The sequence below is a fragment of the Cebus imitator genome, unplaced genomic scaffold (genome assembly GCF_001604975.1).
Source record: "Cebus imitator isolate Cc_AM_T3 unplaced genomic scaffold, Cebus_imitator-1.0 Scaffold19, whole genome shotgun sequence".
Classification (NCBI taxonomy): Eukaryota; Metazoa; Chordata; class Mammalia; order Primates; family Cebidae; genus Cebus; species Cebus imitator.
The window spans coordinates 10996068-11018606 of record NW_016107334.1 but is presented as its reverse complement, the minus strand read 5'-3'; the positions used below and the strand labels follow the sequence as shown (position 1 = coordinate 11018606).

At 49.7% G+C, this 22539-nt stretch overlaps 1 protein-coding gene and 1 long non-coding RNA gene across 5 annotated transcripts in view; one reads left to right on the top strand and one right to left on the bottom strand.

The window, feature by feature from the left end:
- Window positions 1-304: 304 nt before the first annotated feature.
- Window positions 305-2427, bottom strand: LOC108296454. 3 transcript variants are annotated; one of them, XR_001821868.2, is made up of 3 exons: window positions 1964-2427; window positions 1363-1537; window positions 305-1234 (listed from the first exon to the last, which is right to left on the bottom strand). It is a non-coding gene; the product is annotated as an uncharacterized LOC108296454 (long non-coding RNA). The 3 variants fall into 3 exon arrangements; XR_001821869.2 differs by having other exon boundaries at window positions 2234-2427; XR_005198432.1 differs by having other exon boundaries at window positions 1363-2427.
- A 171-nt stretch (window positions 2428-2598) lies between these two features.
- The window catches only part of PCSK6 (proprotein convertase subtilisin/kexin type 6), a 189321-nt gene continuing 169380 nt past the window's right edge, over window positions 2599-22539 (top strand). For both annotated transcript variants that reach the window (XM_017518901.2, XM_017518895.2), the window contains exon 1: window positions 2599-2856. In XM_017518901.2, coding sequence (XP_017374390.1) covers window positions 2599-2856 — 258 coding nt within the window. The remainder of the gene's footprint in view (window positions 2857-22539) is intronic.

Here is a 22539-nt window from a genome sequence, read left to right as displayed (position 1 = left end):
AAAAAAAAAAATCACAAAACTTCCAAAATATGACCAGGCTCCAATCACCTTTCTGGTCCATATCCTGTCCCTCCTGAGGCTCAAAGACCTGAATTTAGAGAATCAGCACCCCTCTTCCTCCCCACAGAGCGGTGTAGACCTCGGGGGCCATGTGGAGAGCTGGAGCCTGAGTAATAAATCCCCTCCCTGCAGGACGACTAGCCAAGTTTTATTACAGATCCTATCACAATGAAAAGGGCTGGTACTCCTGTGATTGAGCTAATCCTGTCACCGTGTAAATCAATAGGAAACTCACAGGAGGCGATTTGATTTAGGATGTTCATTTTGGGAAGCTGGTCTTTCTACCACATTGGAGTCAAGATTTTGTCAGGCACTTCCATGACAAATGGAAAGTTCGGCCCCAAAGGACCAGACTTGTTAATAAAATAAATTCAGATCTCTCCAAATAAAAATTCAGATGCATTTTAGTCTCCCCTCAATTTAGCACGCTGAATCCCTTAATCTACCACATTATTATGGAAACGCCCTTATCTCTGCCTGTCAAAATCACTGCCGTTTCGGGGGCTCCGTCTTAGGAGGCACGAGCTGTTTTATAATTATTTAGCTGATGTGCAGTGTACACTATCTTGAAGCAGGCCATATACTCAAAGAAGAACAGCACCGGATCCAGGATGAATCTGAGGGACATCCGGCCAGCAGGGGAAGGGGGAGAGAGAACGCATGTTGCCCAGACATACTACTGCCAGGTGACAATGCAATGCCTCCAACCTGGTCCCCTTGACTCAGACCAATGTCCCTCTTCTGCAAGCCAGTTGGCCAGGCAGCCAGGGCCTTGTCGGAAAGAGGCAGGCTGAGGGTTCTGGGTACTGTTTCTGTCCAACAGGTGTGGCGGGTTCTCCTCTAGGGCTGCCAGTTTGCATGAGGGCCTCCTGTCTCTCCATTGACAGCAGCTGACGAGCATCCATTCCATCTGTAGGAGGGACACACAGTGCCTGTCTTCTGCAGCGTGGGCAGGACTGGAGTGACTGCCCAAGCAGCTGACCCCACTTGGCAGGGGAACACAGGGAGGTGAAGCTGCATCTAGTGCAGCAAAGGGAAGGCCATGTGGGACGCTGATCCCCAGGCTCCAAGAGGGGCTGTTGGCAGGAGCTCTTGTGAACATGGATGTGATTTGTTGGGATTGGGCCTCCCTCCACGCCTCCATTCTCCCACCTCCATTAGGGGTGACTCACACCTGCAGAAAGGATGAATCATGTGGGTTATGAAACCAAAGGGCTCCTGAGAGCGAGGCTGGAAAGGACCTCGGAAATCATCTAGGCAGAGCATGCCGTCTCCCCATCCCCTCCTGCCCCCGCCTCTCACCTCCAGCTGCCAAGCCACAGACTCCGCTGGACAAGAGACGGCTCCTGGAACTGAGCATCAGAGAAGCAGCTTCCTTCCCACCTCAAGGCCTTCTAGACCTTTTTGTTTTACTTGCTATATAGTAAGCAGGCTGATGGCTTGCTTTCTGCAAGTGGGCCAGCGGGGCCAGTGGGTCCTGGGAGGGATGAGAGGAGAGATCTAGCAGCGATCTTCACCATTCATAATTGCTTGTGCATGGTGTGAACATTTCCATAAATCTCCAGGGTGCTCCAGATAATTATCCACAGGATACCAGGCTACTCCAGGCAGCAGGGGTGAGGATGATTCAACTCACTTTCCCACTGCTGGTCCCAGCTCAGTGGGTGCTTTTAAGAGTGTACATGATCTAGTGAACACCTACCACCTGGCAGGCCCTGGGCTCATAAAAACGAACGTTTATGGATAGCTTATTGTACAGCAAAAGCTGCCCTCATCCTCAAATCAGCCCCACGGGGTAGATACCACTGTTACCCCCATTTTACAGGTGGAGCGCCTGCCCTCATCCAGGACAGGCATTTGCCCAAGATCACAGCCATGCTAAGTGGACGGCCTAGGGGTTCACCTGCACAGTCAGCCCACCTCTTAGGGTGGGCTGCGGCCTCCGAGAGGGGCTCTGCGCCGTGGTTTCTCGGGTATACGCTCTTGAGCCCCTTCAGCCAGGCTTGGTCATGGGCGATCCAGTGTCTTCCCAGCAGTTTCTTCTCCCTGGGACCCTGCACGCTGGCGAGCCCACTGTCTCTAGGGAGGCAGGCGAGGCCGCTGGGCCTCAGAGACCCCGCCGGATGAGTGCAGCCTCCGGGTGTCCCGCCGGTCTAGGGAACAGCGGACTCACCTGAGACGCCAGGGCCTCCCCGCTCCCGGCAGAACTCCCGGGGCCGAGGCCGCCGCTGAGGCGATCCCGCGTCCCGAGAGCCTCACAAGTCCGCGGAGAAGTTCCCCCAGTGGGGGCGTTTCGGGTCTCCCGGACGGGTCTCCGCTCCGGAGCCCGGCCGCAGGAGCGCGGGCCCGGGGACGCCGCCGGGCCGCGCGGGCGGGAACGCGCCGCGGCCGCCTCCTCCTCCCTGGCTCCCGCCCGCGGCGGCGGCGGTGGCGGCGGCGGCGGCGGCGGCGCTTCCCCGGCGCGGAGCGGCTTTAAAAGGCGGCACCCCACCCCCCGGCGCACTCGCCGCTCGGGCGCCGCGCGAGCCTGCCGCCGCTATGCCTCCGCGCGCGCCGCCTGCGCCCGGGCCCCGGCCGCCGCCCCGGGCCGCCGCCGCCGCCGCCACCGGCGGGCCCGGGCTCCTGCCGTTCGCGGCGCGTCCCTGGCGCTGGCTGCTGCTGCTGGCGCTGCCCGCCGCCTGCTCCGCGTCCCCGCCGCGCCCGGTCTACACCAACCACTGGGCAGTGCAAGTGCTCGGCGGCCCGGCCGAAGCGGACCGCGTGGCCGCGGCGCACGGCTACCTCAACTTGGGCCAGGTGAGTGCGGCCCGCCCCGCGCGCCCAAAACTTTCCCGGCGGCCTCGGGCGCGCGCGAGGGGGGCGCCTCCGCAGTCCTGTCTGCCCGGCCGCGGCTCCGGGACCGCCGGAGGACGGGGACGGGGAGCGGCCGGGACGCCCTGCGGGGGGTCGCCGGGGAGGGCGCACGCGGGACATTCGGGGGGGGGACTCGGGGCCCCGCGGCCCCGCGTGGGCGCCCACGCAGGTCCGGCGCGCTGCCCGCAAGTCCCTGGGCACAGCCGCACGACCCTGCAGTCGTAAGTGTGGCCTCGGAAGCCGGGGTGGTGCGGGCACCTGCCGGGCTCCCGGGGAGTCGGGGCTGTCTCAGGCGGCGCGCCATCCGCCTCGCGGTCCTGAGCGCCCATCCAGCTCTCCGCAGCAGGGGAACTTGCAAGGTCCGGACCCTCTGCCCCCGACGGGCGGCGTGGTCTCTGGACCCTGTGTGTGCTCCAAGGCGGCCGGCCGCTGCTTGGGTGACACGAGTGTGACCCGGCGTCTCTGGGACTCGCGCTCCCTGAGTGTCCGCCGCTCCTGGGGGTAGATGGTCTGGAGCCTGCACCCTGGAGACTGGCCACCATCGGAGTGGCTCTGGGACAGCGCAGGACCCAGCAGGGCCAGAGGTCCTGGGTTTAAAACCTCTGCAGGAGCGGAGGGAGGGTGCTTTGTTTGTGGGCTCCTGACGCGGATCCGATGGCAGAGCGGTGTGACCTTAGGCAGGTCACTTCCCTGACTTGCTCCTTTGCAGCCAGTGACGGAGTCTACACTGTGCCGTTGTCGGAAAGAGCTACTGTTGCGTTGCCACAGAGCCTGAACAGGCCCTTACCGGTCCCCATGGGGCCAGCGAGGAGCCCTCCCCGTCCCGCACCCGACAGGCTTGGCTGTCACGCCTTCTGTCAGTTAGCAAGCAGACCACGCCCTGGGCACAAAAGTGCAGCCATTACCGTCAAAGGACCGCCCTGGCGGGTCCCTTTTTCCTCTTGTAACCGGCAACTGGGCTGAGGAGTGGTGAGATGGGATTGATCCCAGACTTATGGATCCTGGAGAGGCCACAGTTTGGGGTCACACCAGGGGACCTCTCAGCGCAGTTAAATCTACAAACTACACACTCAGAGGATCAAGTGAAGTGACAGGGAAGCGCCGCCTTATAACTCAAAACTCTAGTGCCAGGCAGTGTTAAATTTAGTTTCGTCATCATCCGTGGCAGAAGCCAGCAAGGTGTGGTGTGGCCCTGATAGAAATGACATTTCTTCTGCATCCCAAGCCCTACGTCGATGTGCTGTTAGGTGTGTGGCCTGCTGGAGGGGTAGATGCTAGTATTTGAATGACAGAATCTTCGCAAGGCTGGTTCGAGTTTATCTGAAAGAATGCTAGCACATCTTTTGTAGACCTTATAAATATATATATTATATATTAAATGTTATACACACACACACACACACACACACACACACACACACGGCACTCAAGTCCCTCTAAACATCCTGTGATTTCAAGTTTGCCTTTGGGTAGCACTGACTGCGTTCGTCTCTGTAGTTTCTGAGTCTCCCTGGCTGATTGTCCAGACTGAATAAGGTGTTCCTTATGTTTGCTTAGAGCCCTTGGCTCCTGCCACACTTCGCTGCTGTACCCAGGTGGCCCAGCAATTTGTCTTCAGCTAAAAGTGACTCTTAAACTACGTGGTAAATTACAAAGTGCCTGGGTTTGGGGCTCCTAAAATTAAATGAGCAGAATGGAGCTGAAGTTGAGCTGTGAGCTCCCCCACACTGCAAGAGAGAGGCAGAGAGGCACAGGAAACTCCCCCTGGAAATTTCTGTCTGTGGGAATAAAAATGCCCAACGCTTGGTCATGCTGGCCCTTTGAACCAAACTCTGTCAGACTCACTGAGTTCCTGATGTTGCTAATGGGAGAGAAGATTTCTCCCATGCACACTCCCCACCCAGCCTATTCTGAGGAGTCTCTCAGGGTCTCCCCAGCTGTGTCCAGTGCAGCCAGGGTGAATTCCACACAGCCTGGTCACTCAGGCATGGTACGGGCAGTGGCAGTGTGGTGACATTCACTAACAGAGGGATTAGCGGGTTGAGGATAGGACCTGTCTCGGAGGCTTGTGTGTGATTACTCACGGAGGGCCTATTACTCTTTATTCCAAAATGAGCTTTTCTTCCCCGACTCTTAAGTGGACTGCTAATGTGGAAAAGGCCCGGAGCATTTCAGACTTGACCCACTCAATAAGAACTCTTTTAAAACCTCGTTTGTCTTTTTTCAGCCAGGAGAATTTGTGACTCATAAATAAGATGCAGATATTATTTGCTTTGACTTACAGATGAGCAAATGAGGGTGAAAGAAGGGAAGGAAGCTGTTTGTGTTCACATGACATGCATATGTCACCTCTGACAGTCGCACTCCCTGCTCATTTTCTTCTCCTGTATTCTCTGGTCTGAGATCCCCTTTGTGAAACTCTTTCTCCAAGGCCTTAATGGGCAATTAGGGTTATGTTCTGTACTTGCCTGCATCACAGCCCTGGCTTTCTCCCGGATAGTTGCTGTGCTGTGAGCTCTTGCTTGCTTGTTTTACTTTCTTCCCTACAACTAATAACGAGATTCGGTTTATTTTACGTGGTCCGGAGGTAATTGAGACCTGGGATTATTCACCTTTCTTGAGTCATGGCTCCTTTTCAGCATCTGATAAAAAGCTGTGGATCCTCTCTGTTGTAAAATATGCATCATCAGGGACAAGACAAGATAGCCTCTTTTTGTCCGTCTACTCATCATTCCAGGTAACACCACAGGATTTCACAGGGAATAAAAATGTGGAAGCGTCCAGTGTCATTATCAGCAGATGACATAACTACTTGGATAATCCGAAGGAACCTAGAGATTAACCACTCGAGCTAATAAGAGAGTTGATGGCCGCTGCCTGCATGGCAGTAACATCTGAGAAGATAAAAGAAATCATTCCTCATTCTTGCATAAAAACTGTAAGATACTTTGAAATAGGTCTTTAAAAAAGGTGAGACTTTTGTAGAGAAACACAACATACTTAGAAGAAGGATTAAGAAAAGAAAGTCTGCCGGGCGCGGTGGCTCAAGCCTGTAATCCCAGCACTTTGGGAGGCCGAGGTGGGTGGATCACGAGGTCAAGAGACCGAGACCATCCTGGTCAACATGGTGAAACCCCGTCTCTACTAAAAATACAAAAAATTAGCTGGGCATGGTGGCGCGTGCCTGTAATCCCAGCTACTCAGGAGGCTGAGGCAGGAGAATTGCCTGAACCCAGGAGGCGGAGGTTGTGGTGAGCCTAGATCGCGCCATTGCACTCCAGCCTGGGTAACAAGAGCGAAACTCCGTCCCCCCAAAAAAAAAAAAAAGGAAAAAAAAAAAGAAAAGAAAGTCTAAATAAATGGAGAGATGCATTTTGTTCATGTAGAGGAGAGCTCGCTCTTATAGTTGCCCCAATTTAATCTGCAAATTCAATGTAATCCAGTTTAAGCCCTGACAATATTTGATATGGAATATGAAATCACAAAAAGAATTATAAAATTCATATGGAAGAGTAAGGTCCAAGGATACCTCACACAACTCTGGGAAAGAAGAGGAGGGGAGTTGTGGTTCAACATGGTAGGTTCGAGAACAGTTTGACCTGGACCCAGTCCATCAATAGAATCGACTCAAACCCAAGCATGGGTGGAACTTGTACGTGTGAGCTGAAGCGTTACACACGGATGGGGAAGGATGGGCGATTTACTAAATGGTGCTGGGAGAACAGGCTCTCCCCATGGAAAAACAATTAGATCCTTACATTACACAACAGCACATTCCAGATGGGATTAAAGACTGTATATAAAACTTTCAATAAGAAATACAGTGGAATACCTTTGTCACATTGGAAAAGGAGTTCCTCAACGATGTGTGAAAATAAACAAATTTTGAAATGAAGAGATTGATACATTAAGATAAAATTCTCTATAAACAAAGGCATCATCACAGAGTTAAAAAGCAAGTAATAGGCTGGGGAAGTATTTACAACCCATAACAAGCAGATTAGTACACAGATTATTTTAAAAACTATAAATCACTAAAAAAGGTGATACATGCCAGGTAGAAAGATAGGGAAGCTTATGAATAGAGAAGTCAACAAAGAGAAATACAAGCAGCTAATAAACATAAGAAATGATGCCCAGCTTTACTCAGCCTCGCTGGGGGTTATTGGAGCACTGCAGTTGAGGAACTGATGAGATACCATTTCACACCTACCAGACTGCCTGACGTGGAAGCATGTTAGCATCATGTGCCAGCAAGGATACAGAGCAATGGGAACTTTCAATTGCTGCTGGTGGAAATGGGTATAGTTTGGAGAGCAATTTGGCAATACACGGTGAGGCTGAACTGCGCCGGCAAATCTCCCTCTAGACGTATCCTGGAAGAACTCTCACTCATGTGCACAAGGAGACTGGTATAAGAATGTCCATGCGGGCATTTTTTAAATGAAGGGAAGACCTACCTTCCTTAAAGCAGAATAGAGAACTAAATCAAAATAGTCACACTATGGAAGACTCTACAGTGGTTAGAAATGAATAAACCAGATCTGTGTCTACACAGATGCATCTCTTAAATAATGTTGAGAGAGAGAAAAAAAGGCAAATTGTAGATGTCCAATGTGATCATATTCGTGTAGACGTTAAAAAACACACAAAGCAATACCGTATTAATTATGGGTGCTTATAGATGTAGTAAAAGTACAGAAGTGTAGGCTGTAAGGGTCTGCATCAAATTCTACTTTGCAATGGCCTCTAAGAAGGGAGGGAGTGGGGAGTGACTTCAAACTTTATCTGCAGTGCACTGCTTGACAACACACAGGTGTATGTGTGTGTGTGTATGTATAAATGTACATGGGTTATATTCAAAATTACACCTAAATGTTTTGTACTTTCCTTCCTCTGTATCAGGATATATCACATATGGTGATGTGTACAAGTGTGTGTATATACACACGCATGGTATATAAACATACGTATGTTGTCGTATGTACCTATACACATAGACATATGTACAGATACACATAAAACATTAAAGGGAGCAAAAAGACAAGGGAAATGCACATTGTACACACACCCTGTGGTGCTCCTGGACCCTCTGAAGCACACTCTTGGATGCACAGGTTAAGACGTCTGGACGTCACTACTTGAGACGTCCAGACTGAGCCGATACACTTGTCAAGGAAATGGTGATGGAGAAACAGAGTGCCTGGCTGCAGGTCACATGGCCGTTTGGGCAGAGCTGGACACGGAGCCCACCTTCCCCTCTGCCCTGCTTCTTTCTCCTTCCAGTCACCCTTACTCTAACCTGTGTGCCTTGTCACCTTTGACATTGTGACTCTGAGAAAAGACAAGTTGCTTGTGTGAAGAGAGAGGATAGCAACAAGGTATTCTCCACATGCCAAATCACAACAGCTCAGCGTCTGCCACTCTTGGAAGTGATGTTTATCTCAAGGATAGTTCTTGGATGCCATACTTTCCCTTGGGTTTTTGCTTTGCCTGGGGTATTGAGCTAATTTGTTGCTTCTGAGTCTGAACATAAAAAGGCAGGCTGGCTGCCAGGGCCCTAAAAGATCTAAGAGCCTTAAATGATCTTGAACTTGCCTTAAATAGTTTTACTTAAAATACCCACCGAGAAGGACATACCTGGCTCAGAATTCGGGTGAGCCTGCGCAGTTCGTTTGTCAGCAGAGGAAAATTGTCATGCTGCAAACAGCTTGTTCCTGCAATGAAAAACAAGCCAAAGCTTTAACCAGGCTTTAAAATCATGGGCCAGAACTTGTTCCAGCCAGAGTGTCAGGGGGTTGGTAAGGACAAGGGGAAACCGAGAATAGCAGTCACCTGTGACCTAATTCTCTGGGATTGATTTTCAGTCTAAGGCTGTCTTGGTTTTATGCTGTGAGCCAAGCTGGCCTGGCTGTGCACGGCTGGCCTCGAGAGGATCTGGGTGTGAACTGAGGGACAGAGACAAGATTAGGATTGTGAAGCTCATGTTTCAACCCTCCCATCTGACATCTTCACCCAGATAGTGATGCGTTTAAGTGGGTAGGATTTTAATTGACTGGACTGCCCTCCTGAGTCACTGGGGCTGGTGTGGGGATTGGTGATCGAAGCTGAGCCAGCTGCCATGTATGGAGCTAGAAAAGCTCCAGAAGGCAACATCCAAAGGCAGACTAAGAATCAGGCCTGAGCAGGTGGCTCAGCTGACCGGTCCATTGGAAGGGCTTGAGTTTCTCTAGGTGGAAACCAGGGAAGCAAATCAGAAACACAAAGCTGTTGATGGGCTAGGAGAGGTTGGAGATGCTGCCTGGGATGGCTGCCGGCTTTGAGCTTTGGGTGGCAACAGGCACGTTCAGGGCTGCCCGGACCCTGTTCTCCAGTGTCTGCCAACTCCATCCCAGCTGGGAGCATCCCGAGCTGTTTTGGATGGCTGAGCCTCTGCACAGATTTTGCCATCTAAAAAGTAGTTCCTCTGATCTTCTACAGCCCAGGCTGCTGACACCTCTCCCCTTCTGTTATCAGAGCCCTGCCCTTGGAGGGCTTCCAAGTTGTACTTGCCTTGGGTGCCTGGCCTCCTCCTGGCTCTTGGGACTGGGTCTTGGCCTTGCCACTGACCAGAAGCCCTGGCCTTGCTACCCCTAGCTGATGTTTCTCGTGAGTACTCTTGCTCAGGAGGCACCAGCCCTGCAGGGAGGTGTCACCAGGCCTGTTTCATGGTGATGAGGCCTTAGATCCAGTTACCCTCTGACAAACCAGCAACTGACCGGCCAGGGCCAGACCCCAAAGCCTCTGACTCACCTTCTGCTGCCATCACCTTGTCCTTGCTTCCCAGACAAAGGTAAATCATCAGACAGAAAGCCTGTCAGCTCTCTGCCAAAATGAACAAATGAGTGACAGAGGAACCTCCTCAGACCCCACCAGCCGCTGTGTCTCCCTCTGTCCACCTGGTGCATGCAGGTGCATGTGCATGAACGTGCACGGATGCCAAGGCTGCACATTAGCACTGCTCTGTCTCAGATGGTCTGTACCGGCTCCTGCTCATCCGCATCGAAACCACCCACGCCTCTCTCTATTGGAGGGAAAAAGAAAAGCCCTCCAGCCCTTCGAGGAAGCCACACTCAGTCACTCAGACTGTATGTTTATCAGCTGGACTGATCATCTTTCGCTGAAACCTCCTCCTCGTGTAGGTCCCCATCTACAAAAAGAGACCCCTGTCTACCTTAGTGCCGGAGCTGGAGGCCCAGAGGTCACCATCGCCTCCTCCTGCTCCTGTGCTCCCCACAAGCCTGTCTCATCACCTCCTGAATGGCTCTCAGGGCCCCTGCTTCACCCCTGCCACTGCCTGCCGCAGGCTGTGACCTCTGTCGCCTCCATCACCTCCACCTGCCTGCTCTGCCGCAGAGCCTCCTGCCCCACCCCACCGCCTTGAGCCCTGGCTGCAGCTCCATCTCTGCGGAACCCCTGTCTTCGTGCTCTTGCTTCCTTGTAGGCTTGTTCCTGCTGTTGTTCCTGCCAGGAAGGGCTTTACCCTGTCACCTGGTTAGCCCTCAGCCTTCCCATTCCACTCCACTGTCGGTTCCATCAGCTGACTCACCCCCATTTCCCCAGCCCACTGGACATGCCCTTCCTCTGGGCTCCCAAGCCCCTGCCACCCTGACGTTGCCTGCTGGCTTGCCTGTTTCTGACACTGGGCTCTGGGCTTCCTGGGTGAGTCAGCCCAAAGTTAGTCCTCTAGCTGCTCTGTAAGGTTAGTTCCAATTCCACCACTTCTCTGACGGCGGCGGATGTGCATTCATGTATTCAGCGAGTATTGCTGTGTGCTCTCACTGGCGTGGGCACTTAGAGATAAGAAAATGTGGGCCCTGCCTTGCAAAGTCTCTTAGTGGTTATAAGCCTTTGTGAGGGACCAAGGCTGGGCTCCTGCGCTTTATTTAAGTGTCATTTATTGAACCACCTTTGCCACCGCTTTCTCATCTTACTTGTTTGCTTTTTGGAGTCCCACATATGTGCCTGTGCGTGAGGACACCCTTCTGGTGACCCTGTAATTTGCCTCTGGGCCAGGTCAGCTCCACACCGATCCTAGAGCCCTGTGCACCCTGCAGGCCCCAGTGGCACCCTCGAGCTCACTGTGGATGCTTCAGACTCTGCGGGTTCCGTCCTCCCATCAAGCTGTGGCTTTTCCTGATGTCCTTGTGCCTCTGCTCTTTGAGCATCTTGAGGACCCAGCAGCAGACGCAAGCCCCCTGTCTAGTCCTGCCAGGAAGGGGGATGAATAGCCATCAGCTGTCAGGAGCCTCATGCTCCCTGGGATGGGATCGGCAGCCTCGGGTTCCCATGGCAACCAGCCCATCAATGCCCTCAGTGTCAAGACAGTGGCACCATGGAAAGGAAGAAAGTCTCATTGTCTGGCCTTGACCGCCAGGGCACAAACAAGCCGTGCTCCACAGGGCCCCGCAGCCCCGCTCGACATGCAGCTCTGCCCAGTGACACACGGACCCACTTACTGAACTGGGCTGGGAAGAGGCCACCACTGTTGGTTCTCTAACCCTTCTCAGGGCCTCTTGAATTTCAGCCACCGGCAACATCCGTCACTCACAGAGTCCTTGCTGGGCAAATCTGTCTTCTCGGTGAGATGGGAAGAAACAGCCCACATGGAGCTGACTCCCGAAGCTCTGAGTGATCAGCTGGGCCACGCTGGGGGTGAATACATCAGTGGGTAATGGCATCATCCGTGTTGTTGCAAGGAGCTCGGACTTCCAGACTTTCCCCCTTTGGTTTCAGACACTCTGGTGACAACTCTTAGACATATCTCCTGTGATCATTTAAGCAGATCATCTTGAGATGGCCATTGCTGGGCTCCGCCTGGGCTGTCTGCCTCCCTGGACTGTGTGCCTGGGAGGAGTCCAGCAGTAGCCATCTACAAGAGCCTCCTTCTTGCCTTCAAAAGGCCCAAGTTCACCTCCATGATCACTGCTGGACTCTCCCCTGGGTGGACGGTCTGGGAAGGTGGTGGAGGGGAGAGGAGGGGTTGCCTCTTGTTGGATGAGGGTCCTCCCACCAGAGGTCAGGCCTGCTGTGTCCTGTCTAGTAGAAGGCTGCATTGGGTGCTCCTGTGCCCCAAACCGGTTCTGCTCACCTTTCTTGTATCCTGTCCTCCAGATGGGAAACCAGATGGATTTCCCCGCCTAGCATCTACATGCACTGACCACAGCCCTGTCCGACCTGCCCCTGGGTCTTTCTCCCCTGCCGCCCAGCCCATGGCCATAGTCCAGGCGTCTGCTCACTCACACTCTCCCTGTAGTGAGTGTCTTGGTGACTGCCTCACTGCCTTCCCTGCCTCCCTTCCAGGCCACTTCCCACACTGCCATCTGTAGGATTCTTCAGAGCCACAAACCTCATGCTGTCCTTTCCCTGCCTTAAAAGCAGCAGAGGTTCCCGCACAGGAAGGCATGGTCTGTTATGCCCTCGGTGAGTGAGCCTGCCCTCCCTGCTGCTCTGTCCTCACCCAGAACCCTTCACTTCTACCACGTGTTTCTTCAGCAGTTCTGGGCCCTGGATGTTGGGGAAACTTTCCATATGCTTTTTCTTTCTTTTGCACCTGTTCGTTGCTGTTGTTTTAACCTGGGGGCCCATTCCTTGTGTGGTCTACCTGGGACACTATCTTTCTTCTGCATTAGCCAAAGTGCTGCTTCCTGACCTGCCTGCTGCCTAGCAGAGCGGAGCCCCATCCTCTCTGAGCTCCAAGGAGGGGCTCGGCCGTAGCACATGGAGTGTCTGTCTCCCTGCTGGACTCTCTGGACCACAACAGCTCGTAGTCTGCATCTTTACCTGACTCATTTTGCTTCCTGAGGCCCCAGTGCAGTTCCTGGCACTGAGGTTTTGTATGAGAAACTGCTAGAGTGTTTTATACCAGGACCTGCGATGTCCTGATTCCATTCACCAAAGGCAAATGATCCTTACAGTGGAAGGAGAAAGTGCTGACCTTGTTATCTTCATTTCTGCTGAGCTCTAGCAGCTTTGTGGGCAGCAAATATTTGTGATGTTTCTGTATAGTCAAGTATCACTTGTGCTTTCTGCCCTTTGGCATTTCTTGGTACCTTGAATTTGGCCTCTGTGTTTCCTGGATCGAGTCTTGCCGAGCGATTGCAGCAGCACCTGCAGGGATTCTCCTGTCAAGGCCGAGGCCAGTGGTCAATCATCTGAGCCATGTGGCTGCTCCAGGTTAGAACGGCAAATCTGGCTAAACACAGCATCCTAGCCTAGTGTTCTCTGAAGCTCAGGGTAGGCATCTTGCCCCTGGGTAGGCAAAAGAACATGAAGAAAGGAAGCCAAGAAAAGGAAGAGGACTGGGGAAGCCACAGAAGAGGGCAGGAGGGAAAGTGGGAAGGAAGACTGAGGAAAGGAGGCATGGGTTTGTCCTGGGGCCTGGGTGGAGTCTCTTCTGTGAAGGATTGACTTTCTATAAAGAAGCCTCTCTGTAGCCACAGATGACTGTTTCCTTAGAATGATGGCTGGCTCCTCGGATTCCAGTACCCCTACCATGACTGCCGCCAGCTGCTCCTACATCAGTCTTGCTGTCTGCCAAGCCCTGCTGATAATCACCCCCAGAACCCTACTATTGATCCCATTACACATATGAGCAAACTGAAGCCCAGAGAGATTGAGTAGCCTGCTATAGTAATGAGGATCACAGCAAGGCTTTCAAACTGGGCAACTTGGATTCTAGGCCTTCCTCATAGAATCCGTGTCTGTTAGGAAAAGCTGCAAAGAGCTGGTGGCATGTGAGCTGCCACGGAGCTTGGCTTTGGGTTTTCTAAGGGATTAGGGCAGAGGGGTGCAGTCCAGGCAAATGGAGGGTTGGGGCAGAAGGAACCTGTGAAGAAGTCCCAGCTGTACCATGGGACCCTCTCTCCTTATCAGGGCTCTGGCGTGGAGCTCAATTCAAAGGCTTATCTATGCAGGAATGAAGGCAGCATTCTTGCCATTGGAGTCTAGGAGTCTGAAGGTCAGGGAACCTTTCTTGGATACCCTCCTTTCAGCATGCCAGGGGCCCTGTGTTTCCCACCTGCTGAGAGGCGAGTGGAACACCGCAGAACTGAATCCCAAGAGAATAGAAGAGGCTGGAGGGGGACCCACAAGGGATACATGGATACAGAGTATTTCTGCAACACAGAAAAGAACAAGAAAACTACAAAAATCACCCATAGTCCCACCACCCCAGAATAATCACTGTTAACACTTTGGATCATTTCTTTTTGTTTTTGACTCTGTGTGTGAGTGTACACACACACGCTCATACAGTTTGAATATCCCTTATTTGAGATGCTTAGGAAAAGAAATGTTTTGGATTTTGGAATATTTATATGATATTCACTTGTTGAACATCTCTAACCTGAAAACTGGAAATCAAAAATGCTCCAGTGAGCATTTCCTTTGAGTGTCCTGTTGGATTTTGGAGCATTTTAGATTTTCACTTTAGGGATATTCAACCTGTGTAGGTATGCGCGTGTGCACACACACACACACATTCACGGATGTCTTATACAAATAGGATTGTCTACTTTTACAACTTGTACCTCCCAAGGCAATAAGTCTTCTATGGCGTAACTTTTAACGGCTGCTCAGTGTACCTTTGCAGTTGGCCCATCATTTATGGAATTCTTCCCTGACATTTAGCTCGGTGAGTTCGTTATCTCTGCTTGGGGAGCTGGATAGCACTGCAGCTGCTCTGGAAGGTCAGGGCTGTGCAGGGAGGTGGAAGGGGCTCTGCCACGGCCCTGCTCCCCGACCTCCTGACACGCCCTGGGTCCCTGGTTACAGTGTCCCGTCCCACCACCCTGCATCTCCTGTCCGGCATCACCAGCCTTGCAGAGGGTCCACACTTGATAACATTTGTTCAGTTCAACTCATTAGGATTTTTCTTTTCTTTGAGACGGAGTTTTGCTCTGTCACTAGGCTGGAGTGCAGTGTTGCAATCTCGGCTCACTGCAACCTCTGCCTCCTGGGTTCAAATGGTTCTTCCACCTCAGCCTCCCGAGTAGCTGGGACCGCAGGTGTGTGCCACCACGCCTGGCTAATTTTTATATTTTTAGTAGAGACAGGGTTTCACCTTGTTGGCCAGGATGGTCCTAATCTCTTGACCTCGTGATCCACCTGCCTCAGCCTCCCAAAGTGCTGGGATTACAGGCGTGAGCCACCACGCCCATCTACTCATTAGGATTTTATTGAGCATTTTTATTTAAAAAATTATACATTAACATATAAATTTATAAATTTAGAGTATTATATAAATGCTCCCCATTCTAAAGAATTCAAACAGTGCAGGTGTGCAAAATCCAACATCTCCTTCCTCCCCTCATCGCATCCCTAATTCAGTCCTTCCCTGAGATGTCACCACTGTTCATACATTCGTATATGTGTCCTGTTTCTGTGCCTTCACAGACATGTTTGTGCACATTTACACACAAAAATAAACTTTGGAGGGTTTTTATTTTCCATAAATGGGATTGTACTAAGCATGATTTTTTGGGCCTAGGTTTTCTTAACTAACAGTAGGACAACTTGGGAATCTTTCCATGCTGGTGCATAGAGATCGACTTCGTTCTTTTAAATAGTTTTATGGCATTTTAGAGCTGCAGATACCACACCTGTGAATGTTCCTTTGACTTGGCTCCAGTTTTTTTCTGCTATAAACAATGTTGCAATGGTTGTCCTTATTCATGACCGTGCACTTGTGAGAGTTTCTGTAGGATCCATAATAACAAAACAAATACTGGTTATAATAATAAATGACGATTGCAGGCACCTATCTCAAAATAAGTATGTAAAGTTAAGTGTCTCTTTATGTATTTGTTAGCCATTTTAATCCTTCTCTTAATTGCTTATTTCTATTCTTTGCCCATTTTTTCAGTTGGGCTGTTTGCCTTTTAGTGATGGCTTTCTCTGTGTTGTCGATATTAATTCCTCGTTTTTAAGTATGTGGCAGATATTTCTCCTGTCTGTCACTTTTCACTGAACACTGTTCAGAGGGTTTGTTTGCCTGCTTGTTGCTTTTTGAAGTCAAATCTGCAGCACCATTTGTTTGCAAGGCTTTGGGCTCATCACTTTGTGTAAGTCAGAGACAAGTGAGACAAAGTCCCTGCCTAAAATAGACAGCACGTAACTTTTGCAAGAATAGTGAATGGAATATAGGGCTGGAGTCCAAATGCTTTAGGATAGTGGAGAAAAACTGGGCAGACTTTCACCTGGGGATTCAGGGAAGCCTTTGTGACCAGTGGCATTAGGGCCAGACCTTGAGGGGTCCATAGGATTTTCGTGGACAGAGGAATGGGACGTGGAGGTGTGTTTGGGCAGATGGATCATGAGTACTTTTATCTGCATCCCATCTGAAACAACTCACCTTCAATGACCCAGTGGAAAAGAGTCTTATGAAGGGGCTACTAACAGAGGTGTGCATGGGGGCAAGGGAACCAACAAAGGGTGTTGAGGCACGTGAGGACTGGGCAGGCAGTGTTGGGGAGCTGCTGCCGGGATGGAGCTAGAACAGCGTTAGCAGAGCCTGTGGGAGCTGGAGCTGGGGAGGATGTAGCTTCCTTCCGGTACCTCCATTGGCCCTTGCAGTGTTGCCTGGACGGCTTAGTCTTCTGCAGCACAGAACAGGGCAGAGAAGGGTGGAGAGTGGGTCAGAGGTGTTGGAGGAGGTGGAGGGAGAATAATCAGCTCAGTAAGGATAAAGGCAGAGATAGAAAGTTCTGGATGTGTGAAGGCCTCAGCAACTCCCGATGCCATTAGAGGGTAGGGGGGTTCATTTGCTGCTGCTTTTACTCAGCAAACATTTATTGGATGCTGGCTCAAAGCCTGGCCCCGGGCGAGGTGCTAAGTTATAAAGATGGGTCAGGCAGGCTACGCACCCCAGTGATCACCGCCGCGGCGCCAGTTTTAGCTTTCCACGTGTCCTCTCCGAGGGTCACAGCAGAGGCTGTGGTTTCATGTCTGTTAGACCCCACGTACCTGGATCTGTGCCTCCTTGTCCTAGTCGGAGTTTATTTAGGTGTGTCTGTCTGAGGACAGATTTTAACATGGAAAAATAACCCCATTTTTGGCCACCATTGAATTCAGTCTAACATACATCTTGATCTTCTGTTTTTTTCCAACTTAAACAAACAAATTCCAATTTGTGTTCCTCTTGATAAAGCTAATTTCTATAGAAAGAAAAGCAACCTTATTGCTGTCCTATCAAAGTAACCATTTATGACTGAGCTTGTTAACAGTTTTCTTATGTACGTGTCTCAGTTTCTCCTTTGCAGGAATATGACACTGTTCGCCACAAACAAGAAGTTAGATTTGTTTCAGAGGCTTAAACAACTTTATGTATCATGACTTTGATAATTCAAGACTCTCAAAACCTTTATTTATTTATTTATTTGAGACAGAGTCTTGCTCTGTCGCCCAGGCTGCGGTGCAGTGGAGCAGTCTCAGCTCACAGTAACCTCTGCCTCCCAGGTTCAAGGAATTCTGCCTCAACCTCCCTAGTAGCTGGGATTACAGGCTCATGCCACCACACTGGGCTAATTTTTATATTTTTAGTAGATATGGGGTTTTGCCATGTCGGCCAGGCTGGTCTTGAAGTCCTACCTCAGGTGATCCACCCACCTCTGCCTACAGCCATTCATTTTAGCAGAAGATGCAAAAGCCTGTTTGCAGGAATAGATGCTTTCTCTTCTCCGTGGTGTGTTGTGAACTCGTTAGTACTTTCTAGGGTTTTTGTTTGCTTGCTTGCCTTTTCGAGGAACTTGGTATTCCACCTTGTTCTGATATCTGGTCACATCGGAATGTTAGAAAACCAAATTGAGGCCGGGCGCGGTGGCTCACGCCTATAATCCCAGCACTTTGGGAGGCTGAGGCGGGTGGATCACGAGGTCAAGAGATCGAGACCATCCTGGTCAACATGGTGAAACCCCGTCTCTACTAAAAATACAAAACATTAGCTGGGCATGGTGGCACGTGCCTGTAATCCCAGCTACTCAGGAGGCTGAGGCAGGAGAATTGCCTGAACCCAGGAGGCGGAGGTTGCGGTGAGCCGAGATCGTGCCATTGCACTCCAGCCTGGGTAACAAGAGCAAAACTCCGTCTCAAAAAAAAAAAAAAAAAAAAAAAAAAGAAAACCAAATTGATTCTTTCTTACACTAAATAATCTTAAAATCCAAATGAAGGCTAGGCTTGGTGACTTGTGCTTGTAATCTCAACACTTTGGGAGGCCGAAGTGGGAGGATCCCTCGAGCCCAGAGGTTTGAGGCTGTAGTGAGCTATGATCATGCCACTGTATTCCAGCCCGGGTGACAGAGTGAGACACCGTCTCTACAAAAAATAAACAAATTAGCAGTCATGGTGGCATGTGCTTATAGTCCCAGCTACTCAGGAGGCTGAGGCAAGAGGATTGCTTGAGCCTGGGAGGTCGAAGCTGCAGTGAGCTATGATCATGCCACTGCACTCCAGCCTGGGTGACAGGGTGAGACTTTGTGTGTAAAAAACAAAATAGACCAGGCACGGTGGCTCATGCCTATAATCCCAGCCCTTTGGGAGCCTGAGCGGTCAAATTACCTGGGCAACACAGTGAAACCCCGTCTCTATTAAAAAAAAATACAAAAAAATTAGCCAGGCATGGTGGTGTGCACCCACCTACTCAGAAGGCTGAGGCAAGAGAATTGCTTGAACCCAGGAGGCGGAGGTTGCAGTGAGCCGAGATCGCGCCACTACACTCCAGCTTGGGCAACAGAGCGAGACTTTGTCTCAAAACAAACAACCAACCAAAACGAAACAAAAGCAAATCCAAATGAAACCTCAGAGGTAGATGTGGACACGGTAGCTCTGGAAGACTGTCAATATGAGGCTCACGTTGAGGGACCACAACTAACAGACCTTCACAATGACACGCCAGGTCATAATGGCCCTCCTTTTCCAATCAGGGAAGGACATCTCTAAACCTAACCAGTAGGATCTTTCCACTTTCCATTTTGATTCTCACTCATGAAGAGTCCTGGATGTGTTTTCTGTTTTCTTCCATCAAAAGTTCAATGGCTACAGAGAACTATAGAAAATCCTGTCTTAACCCAATTTATTTCCTTATTCCAAGTTGGTTCTACTTTCTAGCAATTGGTTCCTTTCCTGGGGGCAGTTGCTTTGTACTTGGTCTGTGCCAATGGCTTGCCAGCCTGAGTTTCTCATCATGCCAGGCAGCCACTCAGCCTCCTCCCTGGGTCTCTTCTGAACACTGACCTCCTCAGTGGAGCCTCAGTGACGAGGTGCCGCCGCTGAGAGATCCTCCTGTCTCCCCAAGGTTGAGGGAACCTGTTTGTGTGCTTGCCACTGTCACTCTTCCCACAGTGTCAGGTTTTTTTGAATCATGCTGTTAGGCTGCATAAATTAGATTGCAAATCTCAAGCTCAGCTGTGTTTCTGCATGCACCGTGGATGTGAAACCGATGCCTGGTGGATTGTCCCATCCATAGAAACACTGGACGCAGCAGAAGGGAGCAGCCGTGCTGCCCAACCTGTTTTCAATGCCAGGCCTTTGTCCTGAGGCCTCTTCAGGGAGCTGTGGTAATGTGGAGCCCAGTTTGATTTCTACATAGGCCCCTTCATAGCAGAAGACGACCTGCTGACTGGTGTGGTCAGGCCACCTGGCCATGGGGCTTTGAAGAGAGAGTCAAGCCAACAGATGCTGCCAGTCAGAGCATGTCTCCGGTCTGCCTGTCCCCTTGCTGGGTTCTCAGCAATCTGGGGTGATGCCTCTGTTTGATTTTTTTTTGCCCCAGAAGATTATGGAGTTTTCTGGGTCATTTAGCTTTTTTTTTTTTAATCACAATTTTATGTTTTGTAGGTCCATCCACAGGAGAATGGAAAAACAAATGTGTACATTGATTGAATGAGCATTCTTTTATTCAGCAATAAAAAGGAACAGACAACCAGCATGCATAACAACATGCATGAATCTCATAGACAGGCCAAGTGAAAGAAGCCTTACCTGAGAGTAGCCTGATTCCATTCAGAGGAGCTTCTAGAACTGGCAAAGCCAAATGTGGGGGAATGAAAACTGGGGATTGACCAGGAAGGCATGGGGGAGACTTTCTGAAGTGATGCCTATCTTCTGAATCTCAGTAGGGTTTCGAGTTGTACAAGTGTATGCATTTATCCAAACTCAACGAATGTGTAATTTACATTTGCTTGTTTCATCACATGTAGATTTTATCTCAGAAGAAATCAATCTGTAAGCAAATAATGACATGTATGTTGAAGTCTTTAGGGAGATGTATGTTGTGTACTGATACTGCATTTACTTTGGAATGCACCAAAAATAAGATGAGTTGACAAATGGATAGAGGGATGAATAGACGGACAGACGTGTGATTGAGTGATTTTAGTGAATATATTAATGGTAGAATCAAGGTATTGGGCATATGGATGTCTGCCGTACAGTTCATTCAACATTGCTGTATGTTTGAAAAATTTTGTAACAAGGTGTTGGGAGAAAGGTATTTTTGTGGACATGGTAGAGGCAAGGTGGATTTGGGAGAAATCCCACATTGTCTTTGGAGACATAATCATAAATTTATGAAGATTAGAAGCCTTTCTAGGGATTTAGTGATATCATCAAAGAAATCTCCTAGAATCTGGGTCTGGGGGCATTTGCTTTTGTAGAGGATATTCTGGGGCTACACTGGCATCTGAAAGGATTACTGTGGCTCTCCGAGCCTCCAAGTTGCTAGGTTGTCCCCAGGCAGAGAGTTTCAGCCCCAGGGAGAAGCTTCCCAGTAAATGTAAATGAGCGGAGTCCACGATTTAAGGACCTTCCTGCGGAGGAGAGATAAGCCTGCTGCAGATACCCCTGGCACGGCAAGGTAGGCTGGGTTTCTTGCCTGCTAATTATCTTCTCAGTCTTGCTCCGAAGTGTTTTTCTAGTTTCAGAATTTGAATTACTGACTTTGTGTGGAATTTTTAGCCTCTGGAGTTGTTGAATTGAAGGGCGGGACCAGCAGCCATTCCCTACAGAGTCCTAATGGACAGGGTAGACGGAATCCTGACCCTGTGTAACCTCAGGGGTGTACCAGGGCAAATGCCGCAAAGACAAAGCAGTCAGACTCCTTGCAGGAGAACCTCTGCCCTGGAGGAGCTGCTGGTAAATTTAGGGCATGTTGGAGAAGTGGGGGTAGGGAGAGAAGAGAAGAATGAAAGAAAGCATTATTCCAAGGAGCTGCTTTTATTTATAGATTCTCCTAATTCTATTAAAATGAATGCCGCAGGGATGTAAAACTTGGAACACCTAACACATAATAGAAATGAAAGGACATTAAACTAAAATAGGGAAAAAACGGCCAAATGAGAAGAGAATCTTAGTAGCAAGAGGAAGATGTGTGACATTTTTCTGAAATAAAATAATCTTACAGCACGCTGTATGGAAAAAGTGAATTAAATGAAGTAAGGACTTGGTTAGCAGAAAACTTGGAAGGAAACATAAAATATTTCATAATGAAAAGGAGAAAGTATTAAGCTGACTCAAGGGGAAAACAAATACAGAGATTACACTAATTACATTATAGAGACAGATAAATAAGATGTCATTGTTGTAAAAGGAAATAAAACTAATTAAATACTGAATGTGCTTTAAGAGACATTGGCAAAATAAAATATATTAAATATGGTAAAATATGTGAATAGGCATAATTTGCCTGCTTTATTCTGCAGCCAGTATAGTACCTAACCTCCTGCGTCTTAAACAAGGGACTTTTGATCCCTGAGAGAGCACATTAATGGGACAAGATACAAAATCAGTAGGCACTTACACTACAAAAGCTGGAACCAAACAAGTGCTTTTAGAGGAATACATTGATAAATGATTGAGGATTCCATAAAGTGAGTTTAAAAACATTCACTCAGCCGGGCACAGTGGCTCATGCCTGTAATCCCAGCACTTTGGGAGGACAAGGCGGGCAGATCACGAAGTCAGGAGTTCGAGACCAGCATGGCCAACATGGTGAAACCCTATCACTACTAAAAGTACAAAAAAATTACCCGGGCGTGGTGGTGCGCACCTGTAGTCCCAGTTACTCAGGAGGCTGAGGCAGGAGAATTGCTTGAACCTGGAAGATGGAGGTTGCAGTGAGCCAAGGTTGCGCCACTGCACTCCAGCCTGGGCAACAGAGCAAGACTGTATCTCAAAAGCAAAACAAAACAACACTCAAAGGGGAAAGAAATGGAACTACCTTCTAAGATTTAAAATCCGATGAAATTAAGCTATGAAAATGGTTCAGCTTTTTCTTCGAAAAAATGGAATTTAAGAGCACCTCCAACAATTGAATGTTTGGAATAATGCCAGTCTCGAAATAAGCACTCCGCGTGTCACTGCTAATAATATTAATATTATCACAGTGATTATTATGAATACTGGGTGAGAGAGAAATAACATGTCCTCCCAGCATCAGGCTGTGGAGTCAGACGAGGAAAGCACTATTTTCAGAGTAGGAATTTAAAGCTGGTAAAAGGTGTCAGGGAGAAGATTTCAGATTCACTGTTTCTTTTACCTTTTGTGTTAGCCGATTTGGAAAGCTGAGGATGGAAAAGGCAGAAGTTAAGCCAA